The sequence below is a fragment of the Oryzias melastigma genome, linkage group LG14, assembly GCF_002922805.2.
Source record: "Oryzias melastigma strain HK-1 linkage group LG14, ASM292280v2, whole genome shotgun sequence".
NCBI lineage: Eukaryota > Metazoa > Chordata > Actinopteri > Beloniformes > Adrianichthyidae > Oryzias > Oryzias melastigma.
The window spans coordinates 14,007,676-14,032,226 of record NC_050525.1 but is presented as its reverse complement, the minus strand read 5'-3'; the positions used below and the strand labels follow the sequence as shown (position 1 = coordinate 14,032,226).

Genomic DNA, 24,551 nt, shown 5'->3' with positions numbered 1-24,551 from the left:
TTCAACCACATCTCCTCCTATAGTCTCGTCTAACCGACTGACTTCTCCTTAGAACCAGATCCTGACGGAGCTGCAGAACAGCCTGATGCTGGTCAAAGCTGAGCTGCGGCGCAAAGCTGAGACCCAGGCGCTCTCGACAGGCTTCACCACGCCCACCACATTGGGCTTCTGCAAAAAACGGGGCTGCACGCCCGCCGGCGACGCTGAAAACTTCCCGCCACAAAAGCGCCCCTTCTTCCAAACGCTGTTCCCACCGCGAACCCCGACAACCAGATACTGCACCCGCGCCGCCGCCAGCTGTACCCCGTACTCGCGGATTCTGAGGTCACGCCAACAGACGCCCCCTCACAGCCCTGTCCTTACTCCTCGCGGTCTCCGAGGGAAGCACTGAGCTCAAACGTCACAGAATATGCAACAAAAAAAATGCTGGTCATCTTTATACTGTTTTAACCGCCTGCTTTTTGCTAAACTTGCCGCCGTGCCAGATATACTTTATTAGCCAGTAAAGCTGCAGGAGAGAAAAGGAAACGGATTAGTGTAAGAAAATAAAAGCAGATTGTTTTTCAGAATAAAACGTAATGGAAGCCCAGATTTACTGTCAATTTTAAACTGTTTTGAGTTTAAATCAATGCAAAAACGTTACTGATTTATTGCCAAACTGGGAGATTTGTTTTTTAATGGGCATTTAAAAGGTAAAAGATTTTCTTTTTTTCTGGTCAATAACTTAATCCAATATTGTTCTTTTGACTTGACAGTGTTTCCATTACCTAAGAAATCTATTTTGGGAGGCTGATAAGCTTTAATATACATATATATATGCTGTGTGGATCTGTGTTCATGTAAATATTTCACAGCTTTCTGACCGTCTGATTTTGCACATTTGTATTTTAGCCAGTTTAATAAAATATGATCCATAAAAAAAATGTTTGGATTTCTTTAATTCAAGATTGTAAGAAAAGTTTGACACATTAACTTGTTTCCAACAAATACGTTTCTGTTTTTGGTAGCAAAAATGTTGAAATGACATCTAACTGAAACGCAGTCCCGAGCCGCCTTCTGGTTTATTACAAATATAAACAATGAGAAAGTTAAGGAGTGAAGGAGATGAGGTTGAGAGGAGACACCCTCCTCACTGGGGTGTTGTTGTTGGACAGCGGCGCGAAGAGATCTGCAGACGGCGTCTCCGTCTGATCCCTCACCTGAGAGATTTGCCTCAACAGAGCCTTTCCCTCCTCGCGAGCCTGTGGGAGCCACACATTTTAGTTAAGGCTGACGTCACGACGGAGAAAATGAATCTGCGGTTGCGCACTCACATCGTTGTAGTCACAGCAGCGTTGGGCGCAGAGGGACGCCTCGTCGTACAGCTTGTTCTTGAAATAGTACTGACCCAGGTAGCGCAGGGCTGTGCTCACTTCTGCGTGCTCCAGTTGTTCCTGAGAGCAAAATATTACAGCTGAAACAACCAAAATAGCTAAAACTGTCTTTAATGTTTAAAATACAAGTTAAAGACAAAACAGGTTTAAAGCATAAAAAGGAAAATTCTAATGATGGAGGATATATGTAGAGAAAATTGATCTTAAAATTACATTTGAGTATTTCTTGTTTGTGACGTAGAATATACAATGAAATACCCTGTTCAGCTTAAACAGAGCCTTCAATAACAGGGGAGAGGGATTGCTCTACTAGTCCTGCCTACAAATTTCTAATCAACGGTCCTAGAAAGCGAAACAAGTTTTTTGATTTTGGCTAAATTTTTCTTTTTTTTTTTTTTAAATGGTATAATCGTAAGTATAAGACCACTGAGAATATTAGTAAAGGGCCTATACCATTTAAAATAAACCTTTTGAGCTTTAAAATGTATTATACTGTTCATTTCTTACAATAAACAACCCCAAAGTGGTATTTACGCATTTCTGAGTATTCTTTAAAACCTGCACATTGAGCACCAGCCCCTCCCAACCAATGAAAATAAGTGGGTTCTCACAAGCTGATGTCACAAAGTCAGAACAGCTCCTTTTAGAAAGAATCTGCGCTGTATTTGCAATCCTCCGGTGTGATATGTTTCTCTTTTATTCCATATCTTAAGTTTTAAGAATAAAATTATGACGAAATTATAAAAAAAGGAAGAATCTGTGCTGCCTGAACTGCCTACAAGGCTCACACAAACATCCAATTTCTCTACAAAGTTAGCAGTGCTCAGTCGCTAGCGTTGCCGCTTAGCTAAAGGTATTTAGCCTCTCGCTAGCCATGCTCAGCCGCTTGTCCTGACCATCGCTACAACCAGTGTAGCAAAGGCCAGGGCTACTAAAGGCAGATATATTGTAAACACATCCATCTTTACAAAAGTTCGGATGCTTTTTGTTTTGGTGGGAGAAACGCAGACACCCTGCCGAGGCTGGCTCTAGGTTGACATCATGAAATGGGTGGAACCTACAAGCCGCAAAAGGCGGAGCTTTAGAGATCACGGATTCTTACTTCAGAGTAGGAAATAAACTCACGAAAAGAACTTATATTTTATAGGTAATTTGTTTTTTAGTGTACCAAAGGTAATATCTGATCATATATATGGATTTAGTTTACTCTGAAAGACTTAAGGAAAGCATGGCACAGGTCCTTGAAGTAAGATCAAAAGGTGATCAGAGTGGGTGAGTTTTTATACAAAATAAACTGGATCAAGAAAGAATCTCTTTGACCTACATAATTGCACAAATCAACTGACTTCTTCATCGCTTACCGAGCAAGAAAAAATGTCCTGAATGTAAAACATGTAACACCGAGCCGCATCATCGGACTCGTTCAGCTGCTCGTGGAGCCTGTGGGGGAACCACCTTTTAATCACGGTGCAAAACAAACTCTGATTGCTCCACAGGTGACATGTCACGGAGGGCTAAACTTACTTTGCTAGTTTGAGGAGAGCCATTTTTTCTACATCGCCAACAGAGTACGCCCTCCAGTAACACTGTGAATGAATACAAACTCTATAAGTCTACTGCATGAAACAAGAGTCTCAGACTTCCAGAGGACTCCCACCTTTTTGGCTTCACCTTGCTGTGACAGTTTTTCATAGCTTTCACCCAAAGCCACCAGCATGCGCGAGTCGTTTGGTCTGGAAAGAAACAGAATGACAGTAAACTTGAGACTTTCCAAACTATCTTTATCCATCTAAAGATAATCCAAACCTGAGCTGATGAGCCTTTCGATAATAGTACAAACAATAAAAAGGCATCTTGAGAATCTCATAGGTTTGTCCCAGGCCATACCAAGCCCTGTAATCGCGTTTATTCACTTCTATGGCATGCCTGGTGGGAATAAAAGGAGATTCTTACAATACCAGTACAACTGGTTGAAATACTCCAACACGTGGAGGATTGCATGTCGGTTCAAATGAGTTCAAATATCCTGTCGGACCGGTATGCTTGGATGGCTGCTGACGTGTTCTTCATCTCCATGTACTCGTGGCCCATGAGAGTCCAGGCTCCCAGACATCGAGGGTTCAGCTTGAGAGCCCGCTGGAAGTACAGCGCTGCCTTCTCGTGCTGGGAGCGTAAGCTGTAGTAGTTACCTGGAGGTGAGGCAAAATGACGACAGGTACACATCATTTTAAAATCACGGTTTTAACACATAAAGCTTTTAATAACCAAGCACTGGTCTATATAAAAGATCTTGTGCAGCCGTATACTCCCAGCAGCACCCTGGGATCATGTGACTAGGGTCTAGGGTTGTTAAGAGAACTGGTTAAAAACTAAAGGTGATGGAGATTTTGCAGCAGATTCATCCCTCTGGAACTCCCTTCCTCTTAGCCTCAGATCTGTAGACTCAGTGTTTTCTTTTAGCTAAAAACAAATCTTTTTTTTTCATAATTCTGTTTTTATATTCTGTGTTTTACTTTGTGTAAAAAAACAAACAAACAAATGAAGCACAAAGCACTGTGAAGCATTTTGTGATTTTTATCTTGAAAGATGCTATATAAATAAAAATTTTTATTATCACATTGATAGTACTTGAGAACTGGACTGAGTCACTCCTCCCACCTCGTATTCCAAATAGAAACTACCTACTGGCTAAGCCAAAATCCCATAGATTTACTTATATTTTTGTCAGAATAACCATTCTTGCTCTTTTTTTAACATGCTCTTCATAATTTTATTTTTTTTTTCATATTTTTCTGTAGTTCAAGTTATTTGTTATAAACTGACTGATCAGATGCCTCATTAAAATGATGTGGACTCACATTCAAAACATTTGATTAACAGATTCTCCTGAGCTTGTTTTCAAGTGATAAGATGTGAAATTACAGCAAATTCACTCCAGATTGACGTGAGTGGTTTCCATAGAAACGGTAACTCCGACAGACTCGGACCAATCACTGCTTACAGACATCGCCTGGCCTCAGTATGGGGCAAAAAAATTTAATTGACTTCATTTGGTCCAAGCTGGAAGTACATTTTTTTTTCCCTCTGGGTGACTTCAAACCCCATCGGTCCAGTTCTCTTATACAGTCAATATTCAAATTTTTAAACCGAAGCTGAAAGTTCACGGTTCAAAATGTGGAACGCAAGGTTTAATATCATTTCTACTTTAATATATTGACTTCTGTAATACGGTAATAAGAATTCAAATGATGCTTCATTTATACAATGACATTACGTGCTGACTCTTGTTACTAACTGCAACATTTGGACCCATTTCTTATTAAAAACTGAACACATTTCGGTTTAATTTATTTTAAAATGCCAAATTTTGCAACTAGATAAGAAATAAAAAAAAATAATAATTTAACACAAAAACTGTTAGCATTGATCACTTTTGCTTGGTGCTCACCAATAACACAACACGTCTCCACCCTGTATTTGTCGATCTCCACCAGGTTGTGGGCCAGATAACTCAGCTCTGGTTTCATACCCTGTAGAAGCAAATACAAATCACATGAAAACATTTGAATCGTTTCACTCCCACTATTCTTCAAAGATTCAAGCCAAAGTAGCACATCACAAACGGTGAACTTACCTTGACATACAGCAGGTTGGAGAACGTGTCCATGTTGTCGATCCGACACGGATCCTGCTCTCTCAGCTCATTGAACAAAGCCAAAGCTTGATCGATATCTGAAATAAATTGACACGAGTCAGCCATGAGGTTCATCCCCTCACGCTGGTATTGATCCGACATTTCAAGTTCTCCTTCATGTGGTGGAAAACGAACCTCTGATATTGTGGTAGGCCACGGCGATCTGAGAGATTATGTAGGTGCTCTTGGAAAAGCCAGCCTGGATGAGGCTGTGGTATTTCTGCAGCGCCTCTTTGATCATCTGCAGCTCTGTGTACATTTGGGCCATGAAGAAGTCTTTAACCCAGCAGTCGGGCAGAGACAGCGACTTCAGCTAAACAGGATCACGACAATGATTGTGTTCATGAATACTCATTAAACATGGATTTTTGATCTAAAAGTAAACGTATGAAATCTGTCTTTTAACTGACTGAAATAGTTGAGAGGAAAAAGCAAACATAACGGTGACTACCATGTCAATGTTGGTGACGAGGTTACTGAGCTCCAGCCACGCCCCCCAGTGAAGAGGAAGAGCATGAAGTGCCTCCACTAGGACTTCCACCGCCTCCTTTAGGAGATCAAGTTTTCGTAGAACAACTCCATACCTGTGTGACACAATTAGATCAGCCTACATAAAGACAGTCGGAATAAACTTGAAAGAAAGGGCTTTTACAGATAGAGGGCGAAGCCATCCAGCTCTCCTGCTGAGTGCTTCTTGCTAAGCTCAACTCTCAGTTCTCGCAAAGCTTCATTACGCACCTGACCCTTCTCCAAAGGACCTGGGAACCAAAAAATAAAGCATATTAATAAAGAGAAATTATAACATTTAACTCTCTTATTGGAAAACTGAGTGGAGTCCTCACCCAGGCTGTCCACAGTCTCGTCATCCTTCTTTTTCTCACCTGACTAGAGAAGAGGAAACACATTTCCCATTGTCTCGTTCAGAAACGTGATAGAAGCAGAATCGGCAGACTCTTACCAAATAACGAGAATACATGTAGAGGAAGTAAGCTTTCTGACTGCAGCAGGCTCTCAGAAAGTAAGCAGCACGGTCGTACTCTTTCAGGTCAAAGTAGGATTTGGCCAAAGTGACTGCATCCAGGTCTTTAGCATCCTCCTGAGGGAGGACAGATAATGAGCTTTCATCCAAATCCTCAACATTATCTAACTTTCAATTGATGCATTTCACAATAGATTTTTTTCTTTTTTGAGATTACAAGATTTAATATTAAAAATCCCACATCAATCATCTTTGCTCTATTGTTGCTTTCCTAGTGGTCTTTTAATTATGATTATGCAGTTTTTAGCCAAAATAAAAATGCAATTTTCTAGAATTTAGTTTCTACAGAATTCCGTATTAACAAAGAGTAAGTCTGCTCCTGATTCCCAACATCCATCTTTTTATACACCCCACCATTAGCTTACAGCCCCTCACACCCCCCAATATTACAGCTGCAACAAAAATGGTGAGAATATTGGAGCTATCCAGCATTATAGTTTGAACCAGATGTAAACTCAGGCGAGGAAAATGAAGAGGTACATGTATCTATTGGTCTGCAAGTGGATACATCAGATAAGAGTGAAGCAGGGAGCTTGATTGCAGCTTCCACATAATAATGGCATTTTTTCATGTGCTTCTGATTAACAACTTGAATAAAGAAATGCTCAGAAATGTAACTTTGTGTTATTTTTTCCTTTGACATATCCTCCAAAATGCCACTATAACATGTTAAAATCACCAAAAACACTATTTTCATTGGAGCGGGTCTTTAAAACCTCCTATATAACTTCAAAATATCATAGAAAAGAGGTTGTATTAGAACCTTCCATCCACACAAATTATTAGCAAATGCCCTGTTTGTTTTTCCCTTATATTCTAAACTTGTACAAGTTTTTTCAAGTTAAATTTAAGACTCTTCAAGGCCATGCATGTCATCAATTAAGACCAATTTCTCACTCTATTTTCCATTTTATACATTAGTTCTCATTTTATTAATTTCTTCCCATGTTACGATCAAAACCATAGCTTCCTATCTTGTTGCTTGTGCTGTGATGCTTTAGCATTGTTTTTTTTTCCTCAAACCAGTGGTGGGATTCAGCATATGAGTGCATACCAAATGGTTTACGACATTTGAATAAAATAATGTACATTTTAAAACGACATGTGAGAAACAGAGAGGTTTCAAGCAAAATTTAAATCTTTTAAGGCTCAGCTGTGAAAATGTAAAACTTTTTAATGTATTTTTTTCAAATTCATAAATTGAATGATTTAAAGACTTATTAAGACCCCGTGGGAACCCTGTTGTTTTTGTAAAATGAACTGAAAGTTTTCCCCAAATATCGGAAGCAAACCTCTGTGAACGGCGGCGGTGACGGGAGCTCATCCTTGGGAAGAGGATCTAAAGCAAACGCCAGTTCAGAAGCCCTGCAATGTAAACAGAATAGGAATTCAGTCAAACTATTTATTTGGTTTTGAAAGTCTTCTCTCCTAGTTGTATCGGTCTTAAAAAACATGTTCAATATGTCTTTCTTTACAAAAATTAAACCCTATGTCCATAACCTTAACCAAAAGTAGTCTATTTTAAGTGTACTACAATACTGTATAGTAATCTATTAACATTCAATATACCTCCAGCACTTCATGTACATGGTCTATAGTTTATTTTCTATACTTATACTCAAGTAAACTTAATAAAATAAACTTCAAGTGTAATATTTTTCGCTAGAAGTAATTAGAGAAAAAGAATGTAAACACATAAGCTAAGTCTTCACCATTTGATCATTAATTGCACTTTAAACTCTAACAAAACTAAACGCAAAAAATTGCAGGCTATCTTCTGGGTTGGAATTAATCTAATAGATTACATATAATCAGTTGTTACACAGATAAAGTCCAAATTTATTTAAAATACCTAAAAAAAAGAGATGCACACCCGCAAAGCTAACGCAGCTAACTCAAGCAACTTAGCGCTATCGTAAGTGATTTACTAGCATTAATTAGCTCAGGACAGACCGCCAACATCACAATAATCACTCTCAGTCTCACCACTTGGCGCTGTGCAGAAGTCCCCTGTCTTTGCAAAGAGAAATGACAGATATTAGCTGCTTTTTGATTTGAACCAGATCCCCAAACTCTGCACACAGAGCCGCCATTTTCGTATTCTGGTCACCAAGCACGCTATTGGCTGATTTCAGCACGAGTCCCACCTTTTCCCTTTTTTGTCTTTTCAAAATAAAACACTTCCTGTCAGTCAGCTTTTTTTTGTGAGGAGAAAACTTGATGCAGTTATAAATACACATAGATGGTTGTAAAAATTTAGACAAAACTGTGATATAGTAAATATAATATAATATAAGCATCAAACTATTTTTTGATCACCTAAACTTCAATCTTCAGATGCATTTAGATGTATTTGTATCATATTACCTTCAAAGACAAGAACATTTTCATTAATTAAACATTTTTGTTCATATTTTATTTTGTCCAGCCATATCAATATTCACACCTGTATTCTGTCATACATAAAAATGAGAGTAAAAATGCTTGATGGTTCATTGTATCGTCTCTAGCTTATGATACTTTTCTACAAATATTGTAACCTCTGACTGCATTTGAATAATTAATGTTGGTTTAACAACCAGATTCATCTATTTCAATTTCGTTAATCATTAAAGTCACGTAAAAAAGAAAGAAAGAAAGAAAAAGCAAAGAAGAAATTATTTGGGCTTCTGTGTTTTCACTTTGACTTGTCCTGGAATTTAGCACAAAAAGCAGGAAAGATAATTGTTATTTGCAAAACAGTACTTTGATCCAACCTCTGTATTGCAGTCATGATGACAAACCAGGCCTGTGAAATGGTTGCGAGGTGAGAAGTACGAGATGTCAAAGTATGAATTACATTTTACATACCAGCTGTTCAAGTAAAAAATAGTGACATGTCAGCTTCACAAGAGTAGCATTTTCTAGTAATTTTTTTTAAGTATAGGAGAACAAAACGTGTTTTTTTTTTCAATGTTAGATATAGAAACAGTTGTTTAAATTATCAATGTCAAATTTCTATTTATTCTTTCCAATGACAAATATAAAGAATGCATCAGAGTACCATCAAGAGTCATGTTTGGTCTTGTAACTTCTTTTCACCTGGGATTCACACGTCACAGAGCTTACATTACAAGCTTACCGACAAAACTTCAAATGCAGGTGATCTCCATATTAAGACAGAACATAATCTTGTTCTCCAGTTAGGGTCAAACCCCAGGCTTTTGATGATAGCGCACCCAGCGGATCAGGACTCAAATTACTAATGTGAGCCTTCTTTGGGGTAAAACAATGAGAGCTCTTTGTTCAACACTCTATAACAAGGTAATGACACATTTGTGCTGAATTTGAACACTGTTGGTCTGTTCCATAAAACAAAACAACACTCTCCTGAACTCTAGCTCTCCTTGAACCAAGGTTCTGGATCCGGTACTTGGTTTTAGAGATGCATTTCAAATACAAGCTTTCTCCTTTATCCATTTTTGAACATTTCAGTCACGTCAATCCCTAAAAACAAGGTATTGCCACACAATGGAGACAAAGGCAGATATATTGCAAAAAAAAAAATATATATATATATCTCAAAAAAGGAATGCAAGTTGCTCCATTCTGCTGCTATTTTTAATTCACACAAAGATATATCATGACGTCAGGGCAGGGTAACTACTCCACACCTATGGCTGTTGCTATTTACAGACTACTGCCTGCAAGCGATAAAAAAAGAAACATCTGTACAGACAAGCAAAGGCTCTGCAGTAAAATTAGATTTCTCATCGCTCACATCAGCATTTATAGCCTTCAAAGGATCTGTTAACCAAAGGACAAACTAATAACCATGAGTATTCTGAATCTTTTAAGACGTTTGGGTTTTTAAGTTTTCTTTCCCCATTAAGTTAAAAAAAATAGGAAGTAACTCAAACATTACATTGAAAACCATTCAATCACACACCGTAAGTTATATAAATGAGAAAAAAACTGTCAAATTCTATAGCAAAGTTCATATATTAAATCATTTTGAAAACATAATTTCTTTATGGACCGCTGTCTTGAGATTTGCTGTGTGCTTCACAAATGATCAGAACTCTTCTTTTTTCAAAAAACAAAAAAACAAAACAGAAACTCAAAGTTTGCTATTATCCACACATCATCAGTATATAAGCATCCAAAGCAGAATCACATGTTGCTAAACAACATTTAATAAACTTGAGTAGCTCCTCTTATATATGGTCACTTTAAAGCATTTATTAATTACTCTACAGGTCAGATATGAACAAACACATAAACATTGAATTGTCGTTGTATTCAGGCAACTGAGTCAAAAACCAAAAATATGAGAGAATCAAATTACCTTTTCTGTTTGACCTAAGCTTTTTTTCAAACATCCAATTCAAACAAAAAAGTCTGAAATAGAATGACACTGAATATCATGACCTTTAAAAATGTCAGGCTAAGGTGCTCCTCTCAACTCAATATTTTCCAAATCATTCCTAAAATCATCTCCCTTATCATCAGTAATGAGGCAGCTTTGTGGGTATTAAACGAAGAAATATATAGTTTGAGTAAAGCTGCTTTATGGATAACGATGCTTCATGAAATAACTGAAGGTTTTGTATCAGAACCTTGACAGATGTGTGATGGTTCAATACCACCTTCCTCCAGAAGGTGGCACCACTGAACTTGATTTTTGAATTATTCAGTCACAGAACACTATCAACGAAAAGTATTGAAAATCAATATTGAAATCTAAATATATAAGGTGATTTTTTGTGAATTTCTCTTAAAATTATGATTTGGTAAGATAATAAGCCGTACAGCTTGATTTTAATAGCAGGACTCCGGTTTTGGCACGCAGGAACTTATAATGGGATGAGTGGAGGAAAGCTATAATTTTTTCTGCAGAACTGCACTGTAACTCTGAGGCTTTAGCTAATGAGGGTGCATCAACACTCCCATTACTCAACATAAAAGTAATGATAGTAATAATAATTACAAAAATAAAAGCTCTCCATGATTGATGATATTCTACTTAATCATTTACTTCCGGGACAGGACGAGATAAATATCCTCTGATTTGACTGTAGTTTCTGCACCTTCCTCCAGTTTTTTTTTTTTTTTTCTTTTTTCCTGACTGGACATCATCTGACAGACGCTGCGTACATTCTACACAAAGCAAAAGCCACTTTAAGAGACTGACAAAGTAATCAAGCAGCCCTGTGGTTTACAAGGCCAAGCACATGGCTCAGTGAGCAGGTTAAAAAAGGTGCAGAGACAGAACATGGAGTCCATCCCTTGCACTCAACTTTTCCAACACACAATTATGCACACACACACTTCTGAAGCCTTGCTGTTCTTTTTTTTTTTTTACCTCTACAGTACTCAATTTACTCACTATTCCTGCAGCTATGGAGCAGTGAAGTGCACGATGGAGCTGCAGACACAGAATGTTGATGCAGGTTTGTGGTTGAAATGAAAATGCTTCGTGTGAACTCTTTAATTGAAGTGGAATCTTTCATCTGGGATGATCTAAATCTATACGATACATTCTTATGCATAATATGCCAAGCTTTAAAGACCAAAGTCCTCTGACAATGTGCATGTGAGGAGGGTGGTGATGATTAGATTCTCTGTTTGTGGAAAACCATGAAAGATGTTGAACTTTTTTTTCTTCAAAGGACCTGATGAAAGGTTTCCACGAGCTTAATGTGGATGAGTGTTCAGTATGTGTTCCAAATCAGAGGCTGCACACTCTTTCAGTCGGGGTAAAGCCGCTTTCCACTCTCCCCTGTCGTATTGCTCTCAGCAGCCGTACATCAAAGCGGCATTTGATGGTGGCGCAGATTTTGAAAACATGATCAGCCCTAAACGACAAGGCAAAACGAAGCGTGTTTCTGAGCAAAGAGGCTGCAACGTTTTCCTTTAAGGCTAAGCAGTCCTGTACATCTGCTCTGTTTGTGTAAGTAAGCGTGAAATGAGACTTTACTGGCATGCCTGGTCCCTGTGGTTTTGATCTTCAGGGCCCTGTTCAGGACCTCATGATTGGCCACTGATGATGTTGTTTAGTTGGATGGAGTGCAGCCATCAGCCATGTCTCATCAGGCAAGCCGCCACCTGAGCACTGGGCAAGGGGACAGCACACAAACTTCCCACAAACAGATAATTAAATAATTTATGTCTTTTAGTTGGAATTTTAGAGTTTTACTTTATTTTCTTTCCGTTTTTTTAATTTATTTGAGTAGATGGACGAAAATTGGGTGAGGAAAACACATCGAATGTTGCAATAACGCTATCCTCCACATCAAGGTGCTGTGTGATCTGTCCTGGAAGCACAACAACACTTCAGACAGATGTGTTATGTCAGAGCACAGAGGAGGAGAGTGGGACGTGTTTCACTCGTGGGATTTCGTTTGCCTCTTTCGGACAGGTGCCGAGAGGAGACACAATAAGTCTAATGTTACACGCAGCCTCCTCCCACCTCCCAACCCACCCCCAGCCTCAAAACTCTATGGGACGCTGGGAATATGTAACAGGCTAATTCAGACGGAAAATCTCTGTCAGCGTTGGCTTTTACGCCGCTGTTATTAAATCCTGTAACAAGACACCATTTGTACTGGAGGACTCGGAGCAAAGCAGAGTTGGGATGGGAGCACCGGCCGGTCAGCAGAGAGTCTGAGTCAGCCTTGATTAAAAAGTGAATTGTAATTTCAGCAAAACAAAAATTAGGTTTTACTGAGCACCAATTTTATATAGTATGTTTTTTTTCAAGCAGATGTGGTCATAAAATGAGCCACTCACATCATGTAATTATCAGCAGATATAATTCAGGTTAGAGGTGGCAGCAGTTGCTGTGAATGGGAATGATGGCTTGCTCCACCCAGGGCTATGTAAATACATTATTTAATATTGTATGATTCATTACTTTATACATGAATACTGATGTCAATTCTCTTTCCTGGGAGAAACCTTGAAGATATTTTACTAATTCATAAAAGGACTGTGTGTTCCCTCCACCGATTGTGCCGTGTTTGACGATTATTTGGAAAAAGCATCAGGAATGTGTGTCACTGCTGTGAGGATTGTCACATTTAAGTAGTTTTATACCAACTTCAAAAATTTGGAGAGGGATGAAAGTGAAAAGGAGGGTAGGATGTGGGGCGGGGGGACCTTGATGCTCTGCCAAATTACTCTTATTTCATGACCAGACCGTTTTTTTTTTCTTTTCCTGTTTGGTGAACAGCTTCAAATGACTCTGTACATGCCGATATTTTTAACAAAGATGAAGCAACATAAATATCAGAAAGAAAAACATTGAATGAACACAAAAAAGGATGCAGTTGGTAATATCAATGCTTGTCAGTTTTATATTAAAGAACCAATCCAATGAAAATTATATTTTTCGAGTTATTAACATGTTCTTGTGGCCTTTTTCTGATAATAGAGGATACATTAAAAAAATAAGATTGAAATAAAATTTCTGATTATTTCTTATGGAGCCACTAAAGGGCAATTTAATTTAAAATATATATATATTTTTTTATCTAGTTATACTAACTGGTGCACACCAATTAGTAACCAATATTTTTTCAACTTAAATTTTATTTATATATATTTTTTTACTTAATTATTTTTTTCTTTTAACTCTGATGCCCTTTTTGGGGTTCCATAATTTCTTTATTCAATTTCAAAAGAAAAAAAGAGCTTATTTGTGATGTGGGCCACAAGCCACAAGGCTCTCAGCAATGTCGATGGGAAGGGGGGCGGGGGTGCTCTGCGCCAACAGTCCTGCCCACAACTTAGAGGTGGATTTTTAGTGAACAACTGCACAAACCTTGTCCTAGAAACAATACTATTTTTTCTTTATTTTTTTTATATTATGGCTAAAAATATTCTAACCTAATTAAAATGCAAATAGATCAAAAGATGATTGGAGTGGGACTTTAAAGCCTGTTAAAAATCTCATTGCATTTTTGGAGAGCAAAAACTGCCCTCCGCATCTGACATGAAACTGTCAGTATGTGGAATGCAGAACCAATAAAAAGTCCTCTGATTCGTTCATTTTTGGCAAAAAAAAAATTGGCAGAAGCGAAGGGGTGGTTATAGGGAAAACTGTAAACATAGACTACATTGTTAAACCCCATATATTAAACCACATATCCACCTCCCTGTTGCTCGTGTTTAGGTAAAGTTTGACCAGGGGTCTGCAACCGGAGACTCTGGAGCCACATGTGGCTCTTTTAACCCTCCATAGTGGCTCTCTGGCTGAGGAAAGTGATAGTGGCCCTAACTTTTAAAAGCTACTCAGTTTACATTGATTTAATTTTAGATTATTTAGGTTTATGGCTGAGGTGTTCCTAGTAAGATAAACTGCAAAGTTTTTTTTTTCAATCCTGCTGACATGACACTAATTCAAAGTTCCTTTTGTGCTCTACTATTACTTTTGCACAGTGTTTCAAATACTATTAAAACTTATGTAAAAAGTTTGATCTTCTCAGATTGTTTTTTATGAGGTTAAATCACATATTTTATGCTGCACAACAATGTGTGCTAATTATAAAGAAGGGAGTTGCTATGAAATCAATTTATAAATTGATTTTTATACTACTTCAAATAAATCATGAACCAATAATAGGTTTACAGTAATATATTAAGTAGGGAAAAGGATGACAGCTGACCAAACTAGACCTCAGAAATAACAAATGCCATTGACTGGGATGGTCCAATGTGGAACAGGATGTCTGTTATATGAAAAGGAAGTCATGAGTGTTTGTCAAAAGTAAATTTATGTTCAGAGAAAATGATGATTCTCTGAAAATTTCTGTTTTTATTCATGCCAGAAGAAAAAATAATACAACTTAAATCCAGTATATATCTAAAGTATAAACAACACAAATACAAAAGGCTGTCAACAATATTTAAAGGGATAAAAAAAAAATTGTGGCTCCTGCTTGGTTTGAGAAACAGGCCCAAACGGCTCTTATAGTATAAAAGGTTACATCATTAAACACAAGGTTACAGATTCAATGACTTTGTTCTATTACTTCACTACCAGATCAGAATTGAAATATTTTCTTGCTAAACTTTTAATCAAGAATTAGATTTTTTTGTTTTGAAGTTAATGAAAAATAACTGCAGTTAATAAGATTCAATTTCTTGTTAAAAAAAAAACAACTCACTATCAGATCACATGATTTCTTATGCTGAAAGGTGAAGTACGATTTTTTAATTTTGCTTCACTGCTTGAAACCATGCTGCCAATTTTTTTCCACATTCCATTTTTACAGATTGTTCGCCTCACTAGAAGATCACAAAGCCCTTTTGTTGAGAGTTCACAATCTTCATTGTGCACGTGTTTACATCCGACATGAGGGCACGGCCTTCTCTTGTGAAGAGGCTCACCTACTCGCCCTGAAAAGCAGGTTCCCACGCTTGGCATTGCTGCTCGGTAACATTAACCACACGGATCTGCTCCGAGCTCCCTAATAACAAGCTGCAGATCCCAGTGGACGGAGCACTTGAGCAGAGTTTCATGTGCGGCCCTGATCCTTGGCATCCGCAGGTTTTGCTGGGACCAGCTGGTGAAGTCTCACTCCTCCTTTGGGAGTGTTTCACATAAACTTAATGGGTCACGACCCATGCAGCTTTCTTTGGACACTTACTGCTCTCTTTTTAAAAGGTTCGGACAATTAGCTGCTTCTTCCTAGTCCAGATTCAACTACAGAGTCCAGAACATGACATTTGAAAACATATATATATATATTTATATATATAATGTTCCCACAAATTAGCATTTTGTGTGCACAAATTAGCTTTTTGTGCACCAAAATTGCTATTTTATGGGCACAAGTTGACATTTTGTGCTCACAAGTTAGCATTTTGTGTGCACAAATCAGAATCTTGTATGCAGAAGTTAGTGTTTTGCTCACAGTAGTTAGTATTTTGTGTTCCTTAAATTACTATCTTTGGCCACAATTTATGATTTTGTGAGCAGAAGTTAGTGCTTTTTGAGTGCAGAAATGAGCAATTTGTGTGCTCAAATCAGTATCTTTTGTGCACAATTTACAGTTTTCTGTGCACAAGTTAACATTCAAATAGGTTACCTGTCTTGTTCATACAATTTAGCATTTTGTGATCACAAGTTAGCATTTTCTGTGCACAAATCAGCATATTGTGTGCACAACTTAGTGTTATGTGTGCTCAAGTTAGCCTTTTTGTGTGCAGAAGTTAGAATTTTGTGCACACAATTTAGCATTTTGTCCACTCAAATCAGTATCTTTTGTGCACAAGTTAGTGTTTTCTGCATGCAAGTTAGCATTTTTGTGGTTACAAGTTAACCATCTTGAAAAAACCTTCTAATTTGTGACCACAAAATGCTAATTTAAGGGAACTTTTTTTATTAGTGCCATGTCCAGGGCTCTGTACAAACATAGGCACTAAATAAACGTAAAACACTAGCTGAGGTCCCAAAGTGCCACTTATTATCCTCCTATTCTGGCTGTCTTTGGAAAACATTTAAATAATGCAATCCTGAAAAAAATGGAGGAAGTATTCACAAAGAAAGCAGAAGAACGTGTGTCTTTTTTTCCTCTGGCTCTGTCCCATACTTTGTTTCATGCTCTTGCAGACAAAGTAGTTAATTAAAACTTAGCGGAATAATTAAAAATTAATGTGAATAAGGACAAAGGAATTATTAAACCACCAAGCAGCAGATCTCAAAAAACACACATTGCTTTTTGATCTACAGCTGCGCATCAAGTTTAATTCCAATATTGAGTGACACATTTTACACATTTAGCAAGGCACGAGTAACTGCAGATTCTCCTCACAATGATGGCACACGAGGGTTATCAACAAAGATACTGCTGCAGCACCATCAGAGAGAGGAAACTTCAGTTCTTCTGTATACATTCTCCGCGGCTACGAAGTGTCATTGTTGCTGCGGCTCAATTGACAGCATGTGGGAGAGCTTTTGTCTTAAATTCTGATTTAATTATAGAACATTAATGGCTCTTATGATGTGTAGAAAGAGGAGCTAAATTGAATTTAAACAGGGTTTATGTGGCACCTGTCATTCAAAGGACATAGTGGACTTGCGGAACACAGTAGGAGAACTTATAAGAGATACATTTGAAACCCCTCAGCGACCAGTAACAGATTAGGAAAAAAACACTTCTTAAAGGTCACAAACCACACCAACAAATACCAGCAGGATTTCTAATATGCAACTGAAAAATGATGTTATAGTCAAGCTCAGAATCAAACTTTGGTTCTAAGAATACATTTTGTGAAGAGATCACCACTCTGTCGCAGGGTCACATGCACACCTTGGGGCAATTTGGAGATGATAACCCTCTGAAGCATGTTGCTGGACTATGGGAGGAGGCTGGAAAGCTCTATACAAAAAGTTCCCAGCAGGGAATTTAATCAGGGACTTCTCAACTTAAAAGAGACACAGAACAGCCAGATAGTCATGGATGCAAACCAGGGCCTTCTTGCTATGAGGCTAGAGTGCTAATTATTGGGATCACGGTTTAATAATTGATTATATTCCATCTTAATTTAAGGCTCCTGTGTCTTTTCCTCTATTTTCAAAGCTTTTCCGGTGCTCTATTGATTATGATTATGCCATTTTTTTAGATAATTTCAAAACGACGTAGGACAATTTCTGCAGAATGGGCGGAGTTGTGGGCGGAACTGTCACAGAGGACTAAGTCGGCCCCCCTTTTCCCTCCATCTTTTCAGTCTCCCTCTAGCTTACAGCCCCTCACACCCCCAGTGCCAAGCAATACAGTTTTGAGCCAGATGCCAGCTTGGAGGAGGAAAACAAAGACGTACATGGATCTATTTGTCTACAAGTGGATGCATCAGAGTGGAGGGAGGAGCTTGTAGCCTGATGATTGTAGCGTCTACGTCACACCTACAAACTTTTTTCAAATGGCTTTCTTTGTCTGCTCCTAATTCACAACAATTTGAAAAACAAAATACTTAGAAATGTAATTTTAATCTTCAATTTTTTTTAAATAAATGTCCTCTATCATGCCACAAGAACATGTTAAAATCACTAAAAACACAGCTTTCCTCGGAGTGGGTTTATTTTAATCCCATGAGACATCCAGAGGAGTTTACCAACGCTTCATCTCTTTTCTTTTTGTCACGCATCTGCTTGAAACTCTCACACATGCCTTTAAAAGTGAATTAGCAAAAGATTTCACCAATAAAAGGGGTGTCAGCTCAGGCTGACTGAATTAATAGGCGTCATGATCGAAGATGAACTTTTAAAGTTATCCACAGTCCAATACATTGGAAGTCTTAGGTGGAGCAAACTGGAGAGTTTCTGCTCGACTGTCGAACCGTTCTTCAACTAATTACTAGAAACAGAGGGTTGTGTAATATCTTAAAAAAAAACCTTCATTATTTATTTTGAATTCAGGAAAAAAGATGTCTTGTTTGCTTTTTTCTAGGATTTAAACAAGACTAATAATCATAGGGTATACATATCAGGGAATTTTCAAAGCCCAAGCTACAACTGCATTGATTATTCCACTTGAGTGAGACTTTTTTTTCTATAGAACTCAACATCTCCCTGCAGGATCATGTTTCTGTAACAAAAGCAACTCCTCATTGCGTGAGAAGGTTTACAAGGAGCTTCAAAAGTGATACCCGAGGTTCAAAAAGTTAAAAGCACCTAAAACATTTTTAGACAACTTTATTAGACCCTTTTTTCAAAACAAAAAGTCAGAATTAGAACATGAGAGATGTCAGTGAGGTGTTGGGCCACACAGCAGTTCTTCTGTTGTCAGTAAACTTCAACATATGGAGTAAAACTCAGCGTTATTATGTGTAGGGCAACAGTAAGACTCTTATTGCTACAGGAAGCCTCATAATCCAACAATGTGCTCACATTACCTTTAAAAATCTGCAATCATTTACAGATAACCCTTTGTGAACATACTTTCCTCTAAGTATAAAGAATGTTATTCGTTTTTGCATAAACCCAGAATATTTAGATGAAAGTTATTATTCATTATTAAAAGGATCCTTTACAAAAAAAAAAAAACTTTATGATTTAATCAGATCACAAACTTTCCTTCATTTCTCTTCTTTCTGTTGTTTATGCATTTGTGTGTTCAGTTAGGAACAGAATAGAACATACTGAAGCATGAATGAGAAAACTCAAAAGAATAAGAAATAAAAAGCACATTTTGTGCTTGAGTTGCATGGACATTTTTACCTGGGATTCACTTGCTTCATTGACTCTCTAGAAGGGGGCAAGGTATTTTATTTTAAGTCGTAAAACTTGAACATTTGTCCAAATCTGTACACTGAGCTTCACACCAGACCATCATAAAGGGGTTTGAAAACTCCAAGACATAAATTTGGTGTTTTGACTCATCAGCTGTGATTTCAATCTTCATTTACTGACTGTCATGTGAATTCAGATCGTCAATTTGAAGTCTATGAATAAATATTTAAAGAATATGTACAAAAAAGACCATTAAAAGCTTTTTACTTTTTCATTTGGTTGAGAAACGAGAAACAAATGTTTTTTGTACAAGTAGGATTATACATTAGACACTTCCCACTCATTTACAAGAAATCAATCAAACTCCACTTGACTTTAGCTAATAATCACTATATGTAATGAATCAGATTTGATATAAGTAAGTTTTTTTTGTTTGTTTTTTAATTAATGCATGTGTTTGAAAAATCTGTGGGATTTTTTTTTTGTCTTGTACAGTCCACAATTTGTGCTTGAAATTAACCAGATCAATCAAATCAAATCAAATCACGTCAAATCAAACTATTAATTTAAATTTTCTTTATCCATTCTATCCAATCCATTCCATCTTAAATATATAAATGGAAACATCAATGTAAAAAAAGGCAAGCTTGTTTTAAACATATTCATAATTGAAAAAGTGCCAGGAAATCTACCGATGAGGTTACTTTGAAGGGAAAAAATACTATTTAAGTCTGCAAAAGCAACCATGGCTTTAATTAAACTGTTGGATCTTGGGTCTGAAATCAATAACTTTTAGGTAACATACATGAAAATCCAATATTTTCATAACTAATGAGCTAGATATAATAATACATTTTAATAAAATGCGCCTTTCAAGCCTCTCCAGGTCAATTTATAGTAAAAACAGATATTATACATTAAGAAAACAAGATAAAAAACAAGATAGAAACTAGTGGTACAAAGCAGAAGACAGAATGTGTTATTGATGTGGTTTTTTTAAATAGGAAAGTATTGAGTTGGGATTAAAAGGTTGATAAAAAGTTTATAATTTAGAGATTTAAATTTCCAAATGTGGAATTTTAGAACATTTTTCAGGGTTCAAATGTGTTTTGTCAAAGCAGAAGAAGACAAACTGTGATACTGTGCCACCTTAAGCCTTTTTAAAAAAGATAAGAATAAAAACAGTCTTCATGTGTGAGTTTTAAAGGAACACTTTTATTTAAGCAACACATCTGGCTCTTCTAAGAAACAGACTCTTCTTTATTAAAGACCAATGCCAATGTAAATTGTGTTTTTTGATATTTTTAACATGTTCTGTAGGCTTTTTTTCCTCACATTGGATGACATATAATAAAGTTACAATTAAAATGCATTTCTGCGTATTTCTTTACTCAAGATATTCTGAATCTAGAGAAGGCGACAAAAATAACGTTGGAAAAAGCCTGTAGTCGTGATGTAGGCGCCACAGATGCGGCGCCACAAGCTCCCTGTTTATGGAGCTAAACTGGGGCCAACATTATTTAAAACCCAAATAAAACAAATTACAAAAATGTTTGGCCGAAATAAAAAAAAAAATGTCATAAACATTTTGCCATTCTAAAATAAACAATTATTTTAATCTTTAAATCTGCAGAAACTACACTATTGAGAATGCTTTTACAAAAGGTTAGATGGTTGTAGTGGGACTTTAAGGCTCTAACAGTAGAGTGATAGCGATTTAAAATCATTAATTTCCTCTTGTACCCCCCTACATTCATTGTGCATAGTTTCTCATCGACATTTTTTATGGAATCGTTGAAAGTTTACAGTGAGGCAGAGTTAAACAATGACATCATCCGTGTTGGTCTTCGTACTGTTGCTCATCATAGTTGTTCCTTTCAGCTGTCACTCTGCTTTGAGCGAGTTTGATGAAAGCGAAAACACAAAATTCTCTGGAGTTTAAATATTTACACGACGTTTTGGATTCCCTCACATTTGCAAAGAGTCCAGAACTTTTACAATTTATCATAATTTGTTGTAATATTATTTATTTCAAAAGTTGAGCACAAGTTTATCCCTGATATAAAAATATTTATCAAAATATGCCATTAAAATAGTTTTACTTTTTTTTCTTAAAAGCCCAACCAGAGGACTAGATCTGCTATTGACCCATTAATGAAAAAGGCTTCTGCACATCATAAAGGTTTCATTCTCTCTACTATTATGTATTGCCCATGTCAAAAAAACTCTAAGTAACTTAAATTATTTATAACTGTATCAGGAAATCATAAGAAAGACAGAAGAAAAAAAAAAAACAGCGATTTCTTTGCAAAAATAAGATTGAGCACACCTGTGTTTGCTCTGTCTGTAGCAGGTAAATAATGCAGTTGAGATTTAATTGTAATAGGCTTTGACATTTAGCAGCTGTAATGACTTTATAAACATCTGTTTTGTGACTGCAGGAGGAAAAAATTAATTTAGGTTGTAAGAGGAGCTTATAAATAAGTCAAAGGATTTTTTTTTTTACATGAAAGTTTGTGTTTCAAAGAGTTCCTTATTTCCATTCAATAATTTCATCGTTTTTCTTCCTTTATTCTTTAAAGATACACATATTTTTATGTAAAATAAAAGGTATTCATGATATCTGATGTTTTTTCAAGCAGTTCATGGGCAGAATGTGTCTATTGAAGTATTTTTTTTTGTCAAGAATTTCTCTTTTCTCGGTTCTTTGTGGTTAATAAGAGAAAAAAAGGTATGAAGTAGAATAAAGATCTTGGCACAATCTGTAATTTTATTCTGAAATGATGCCGGTACAGAACTTAAGCATCCATTTTTATTTGAGGGAAGAGACACAATCTGTGCTGAAGTGACTCCAAACACAGATGCTGATGAGAGATTACTTACTGATAGAATCTTAAAAAGAAACAGGAAATGAACTTTAAAAAAATCCAGCAATAACTGAGTGTGAGGTGATTGTGAAGGTAAGAACATTCGTTTAGTAAAACCAGGTAGGAAACAACAACTCTGTCATGCTTTTTATCTTCAAGGAAGTGAATTTCTGTCCACGAAAAAACTGAAAAACCTTCTTTAATTATAAAAGTCTCTGTGATGACAGTCTTTTTAACATATCTGAGCTTCTTCTGGCGGAACCTTTTCGTGATCGGATTTCTCTCTTACTTGGATCATGTAAAAGTATCAATCAACCCTAGCGTAATGTTCAAAATTACACACCAAAGTTAGTGAAAAAGACCCAAAAAATATTTGAAAAAATGTTATCTTTACAAAATGTGTTTTTTTATATTTCCCAGAAGTCCAAGACTGTTGAAAAAGAACAAAAACGAATCTCATTAAACAACAAAGGCCTTTAAATAGATCATTTTCTCTGCTTTGACTAACCAAGAAGAGCTGCAAAATTGTACAAAAGGTTAGGAGCTTGAAACAAAGGACATGTTCAACAAGACGAGCTTAATGGGTGCACCCACAAAACCAGTCCTGACATTAATAAGTCTGCTCTTTGTTACTTTTTTCATCTTTTTCTTGGCATCGGCATCCGCCACAAACAGACAACAAAGCTTATCAAACAAAACAGAAAGCGGAAAAAAAAAATTAAAAATAAAAGCAAATTTGAGGAAGACTTTATGCTTTGTTCTTTGTATTTTCTGCAAATGAACCCCACTGAGAATAAGGCTGTTAATAAATCAAGCTAAATGACTGGTTTGTAGGAAAAAAAATTTAACATAACTGAACCAAATGTATAAAAACATTTAAAAAAAATCATCTATTTTCATTTTTTTCATCCACACATCCCTTGTGACCAGACCTTTATTTTATTATAACAGAGAATAAACCCCCAGAGGTCACAATGGAACATTCCTGTTGTGGAATCCATGTAACAGTGAATTATTTATCTTGTTCTATGATTTTGGAGATGATGAGCCCATTATTAATCAGGTAGTTCAGAGAAAACACATTTTTCTTGGTTGGCAGCGTGTATGTTTGTGTCATGTGATTGGGAGTCTTCTGACGGATGGAATTAAAAAATCATTTCTGGACTCAGGCAGATAAAATGGCAATTATCTTGGTTAAAGTCGGAATTGCTCAAATTATTATTGTTAATCAATACATTGCCCTTTCAAGCTCACTAAATCAAAGTGTGTTTGTGGCATTTGAAAACTCAAATGTCATCAAGCTTGCCAACTATCTGCTGTGACATTTTTCCGTCTCCTCAATTTCCCTAATTGACCATCACAGCAAATATCATTTCAAGAGTTTAACTTCTTCTTTTTTTCCTGGGAACTTTTTGGAAAATATTTTTTACACCTTAAAAAAAAAAAGTCCTTAACAAAGGAAAAAAAGTGGCTTCGTCTCACATTTAAAAGTGCTAAGACATGCAGTGAGCAGAACCTGTCACTAAAGAAAATAAAGGCCATAGCTCAGTAAAAATGTAATGCAGGCCAACAGCACAAATGTTAAGAGACACAACCATCATTCTGCTGGTGAGGTCAGACTAAATAATGAACATTTTTCTAAGTCATTACAAGCTAACTCATAAACTTGAAAAGACCAGAGTATGAGTTCTGTGAGTGAAACATAAAATAACTGATCTTTTTTAGAGATTAAAGAAAAGATCAACAGGTTTATGGTTTAGTCTCATGCAGGTCCTGCAGGATTTTGGGTTGTCCATTTGGACGGCTGAATACAGGAGTGACTGCATCCTAAAGGGGACATACCATTAAAAATCTACATTTTGAGCTTTTAAGTGTATTATACTGTTCATTCCTGACTATAAAGAACCACAAAGTGGTATTTTGATCCATTCTTTCATTTCTGAGAAATCCTCTAAAACATATACATCAAAGTCCAGGGTCAGAGGCCAAATCAGGCCCGCTGGGTAATTCTGTCAGGCCCTCCTGATCATTTTTTGTTATCTTGCGCTCATTTCTAACTAGTATAATTTAGACAAAATATATTTATATGGAGAGTCAAGGATTGAAATGTATTTAATGTTAAAGTTGATTTGTTCTAGAATAATATTCTTGCCCTTTTTATTATACTTAATTATGTTAAAAAGTTACAGTTTAAAAGTTTTTAAAATTGGCAGTCTGCTTTTTGTTCTATTTTTGCATTTACTAAGATTTTTTTAGGCGATTTTCGAGTTTAGCTAATATTTCAGCTACATGCTAGCTGTTTTGGCTAATTTAGGTTTATTTTTACAACTTTTTTGGCTATTTTGAAATTGAGCTATTTTTT

At 36.5% G+C, this 24,551-nt stretch overlaps 2 protein-coding genes across 2 annotated transcripts in view; one reads left to right on the top strand and one right to left on the bottom strand.

The window, feature by feature from the left end:
• Positions 1-574, top strand: part of kif20a (kinesin family member 20A) — a 7,208-nt gene extending 6,634 nt beyond the window's left edge. Inside the window, exon 19 of the mRNA XM_024266045.2 lies at positions 53-574. Coding sequence (XP_024121813.1) covers positions 53-391 — 339 coding nt within the window. The 3' untranslated portion in view covers positions 392-574. The remainder of the gene's footprint in view (positions 1-52) is intronic.
• A 347-nt stretch (positions 575-921) lies between these two features.
• cdc23 (CDC23 (cell division cycle 23, yeast, homolog)) lies at positions 922-8,279 on the bottom strand. Its single transcript, XM_024266046.2, has 16 exons — positions 8,093-8,279; positions 7,399-7,471; positions 6,026-6,163; positions 5,910-5,952; positions 5,720-5,825; positions 5,519-5,651; positions 5,203-5,380; positions 5,008-5,105; positions 4,822-4,903; positions 3,409-3,562; positions 3,180-3,299; positions 3,031-3,106; positions 2,898-2,959; positions 2,735-2,813; positions 1,314-1,433; positions 922-1,241 (listed from the first exon to the last, which is right to left on the bottom strand). Exons 1-16 carry the CDS (start codon positions 8,197-8,199, stop codon positions 1,089-1,091), a joined length of 1,722 nt encoding a protein of 573 aa, XP_024121814.1. The 5' UTR covers positions 8,200-8,279; the 3' UTR covers positions 922-1,088.
• Between the last annotated feature and the right edge of the window lie 16,272 nt (positions 8,280-24,551).

Bases quoted from the DNA above. Each gene is read 5' to 3' on its own strand.
- cdc23 (XM_024266046.2), bottom strand. From the start codon at position 8,199: ATGGCGGCTCTGTGTGCAGAGTTTGGGGATCTGGTTCAAATCAAAAAG. The intron at 3,300-3,408 runs GTCCGACAGGAT...TATTCCCACCAG, and splicing joins GCAGCCATCCAAGCATACCG to GCATGCCATAGAAGTGAATA. The intron at 2,960-3,030 runs GTGGGAGTCCTC...ATTCATTCACAG, and splicing joins AGCAAGGTGAAGCCAAAAAG to TGTTACTGGAGGGCGTACTC.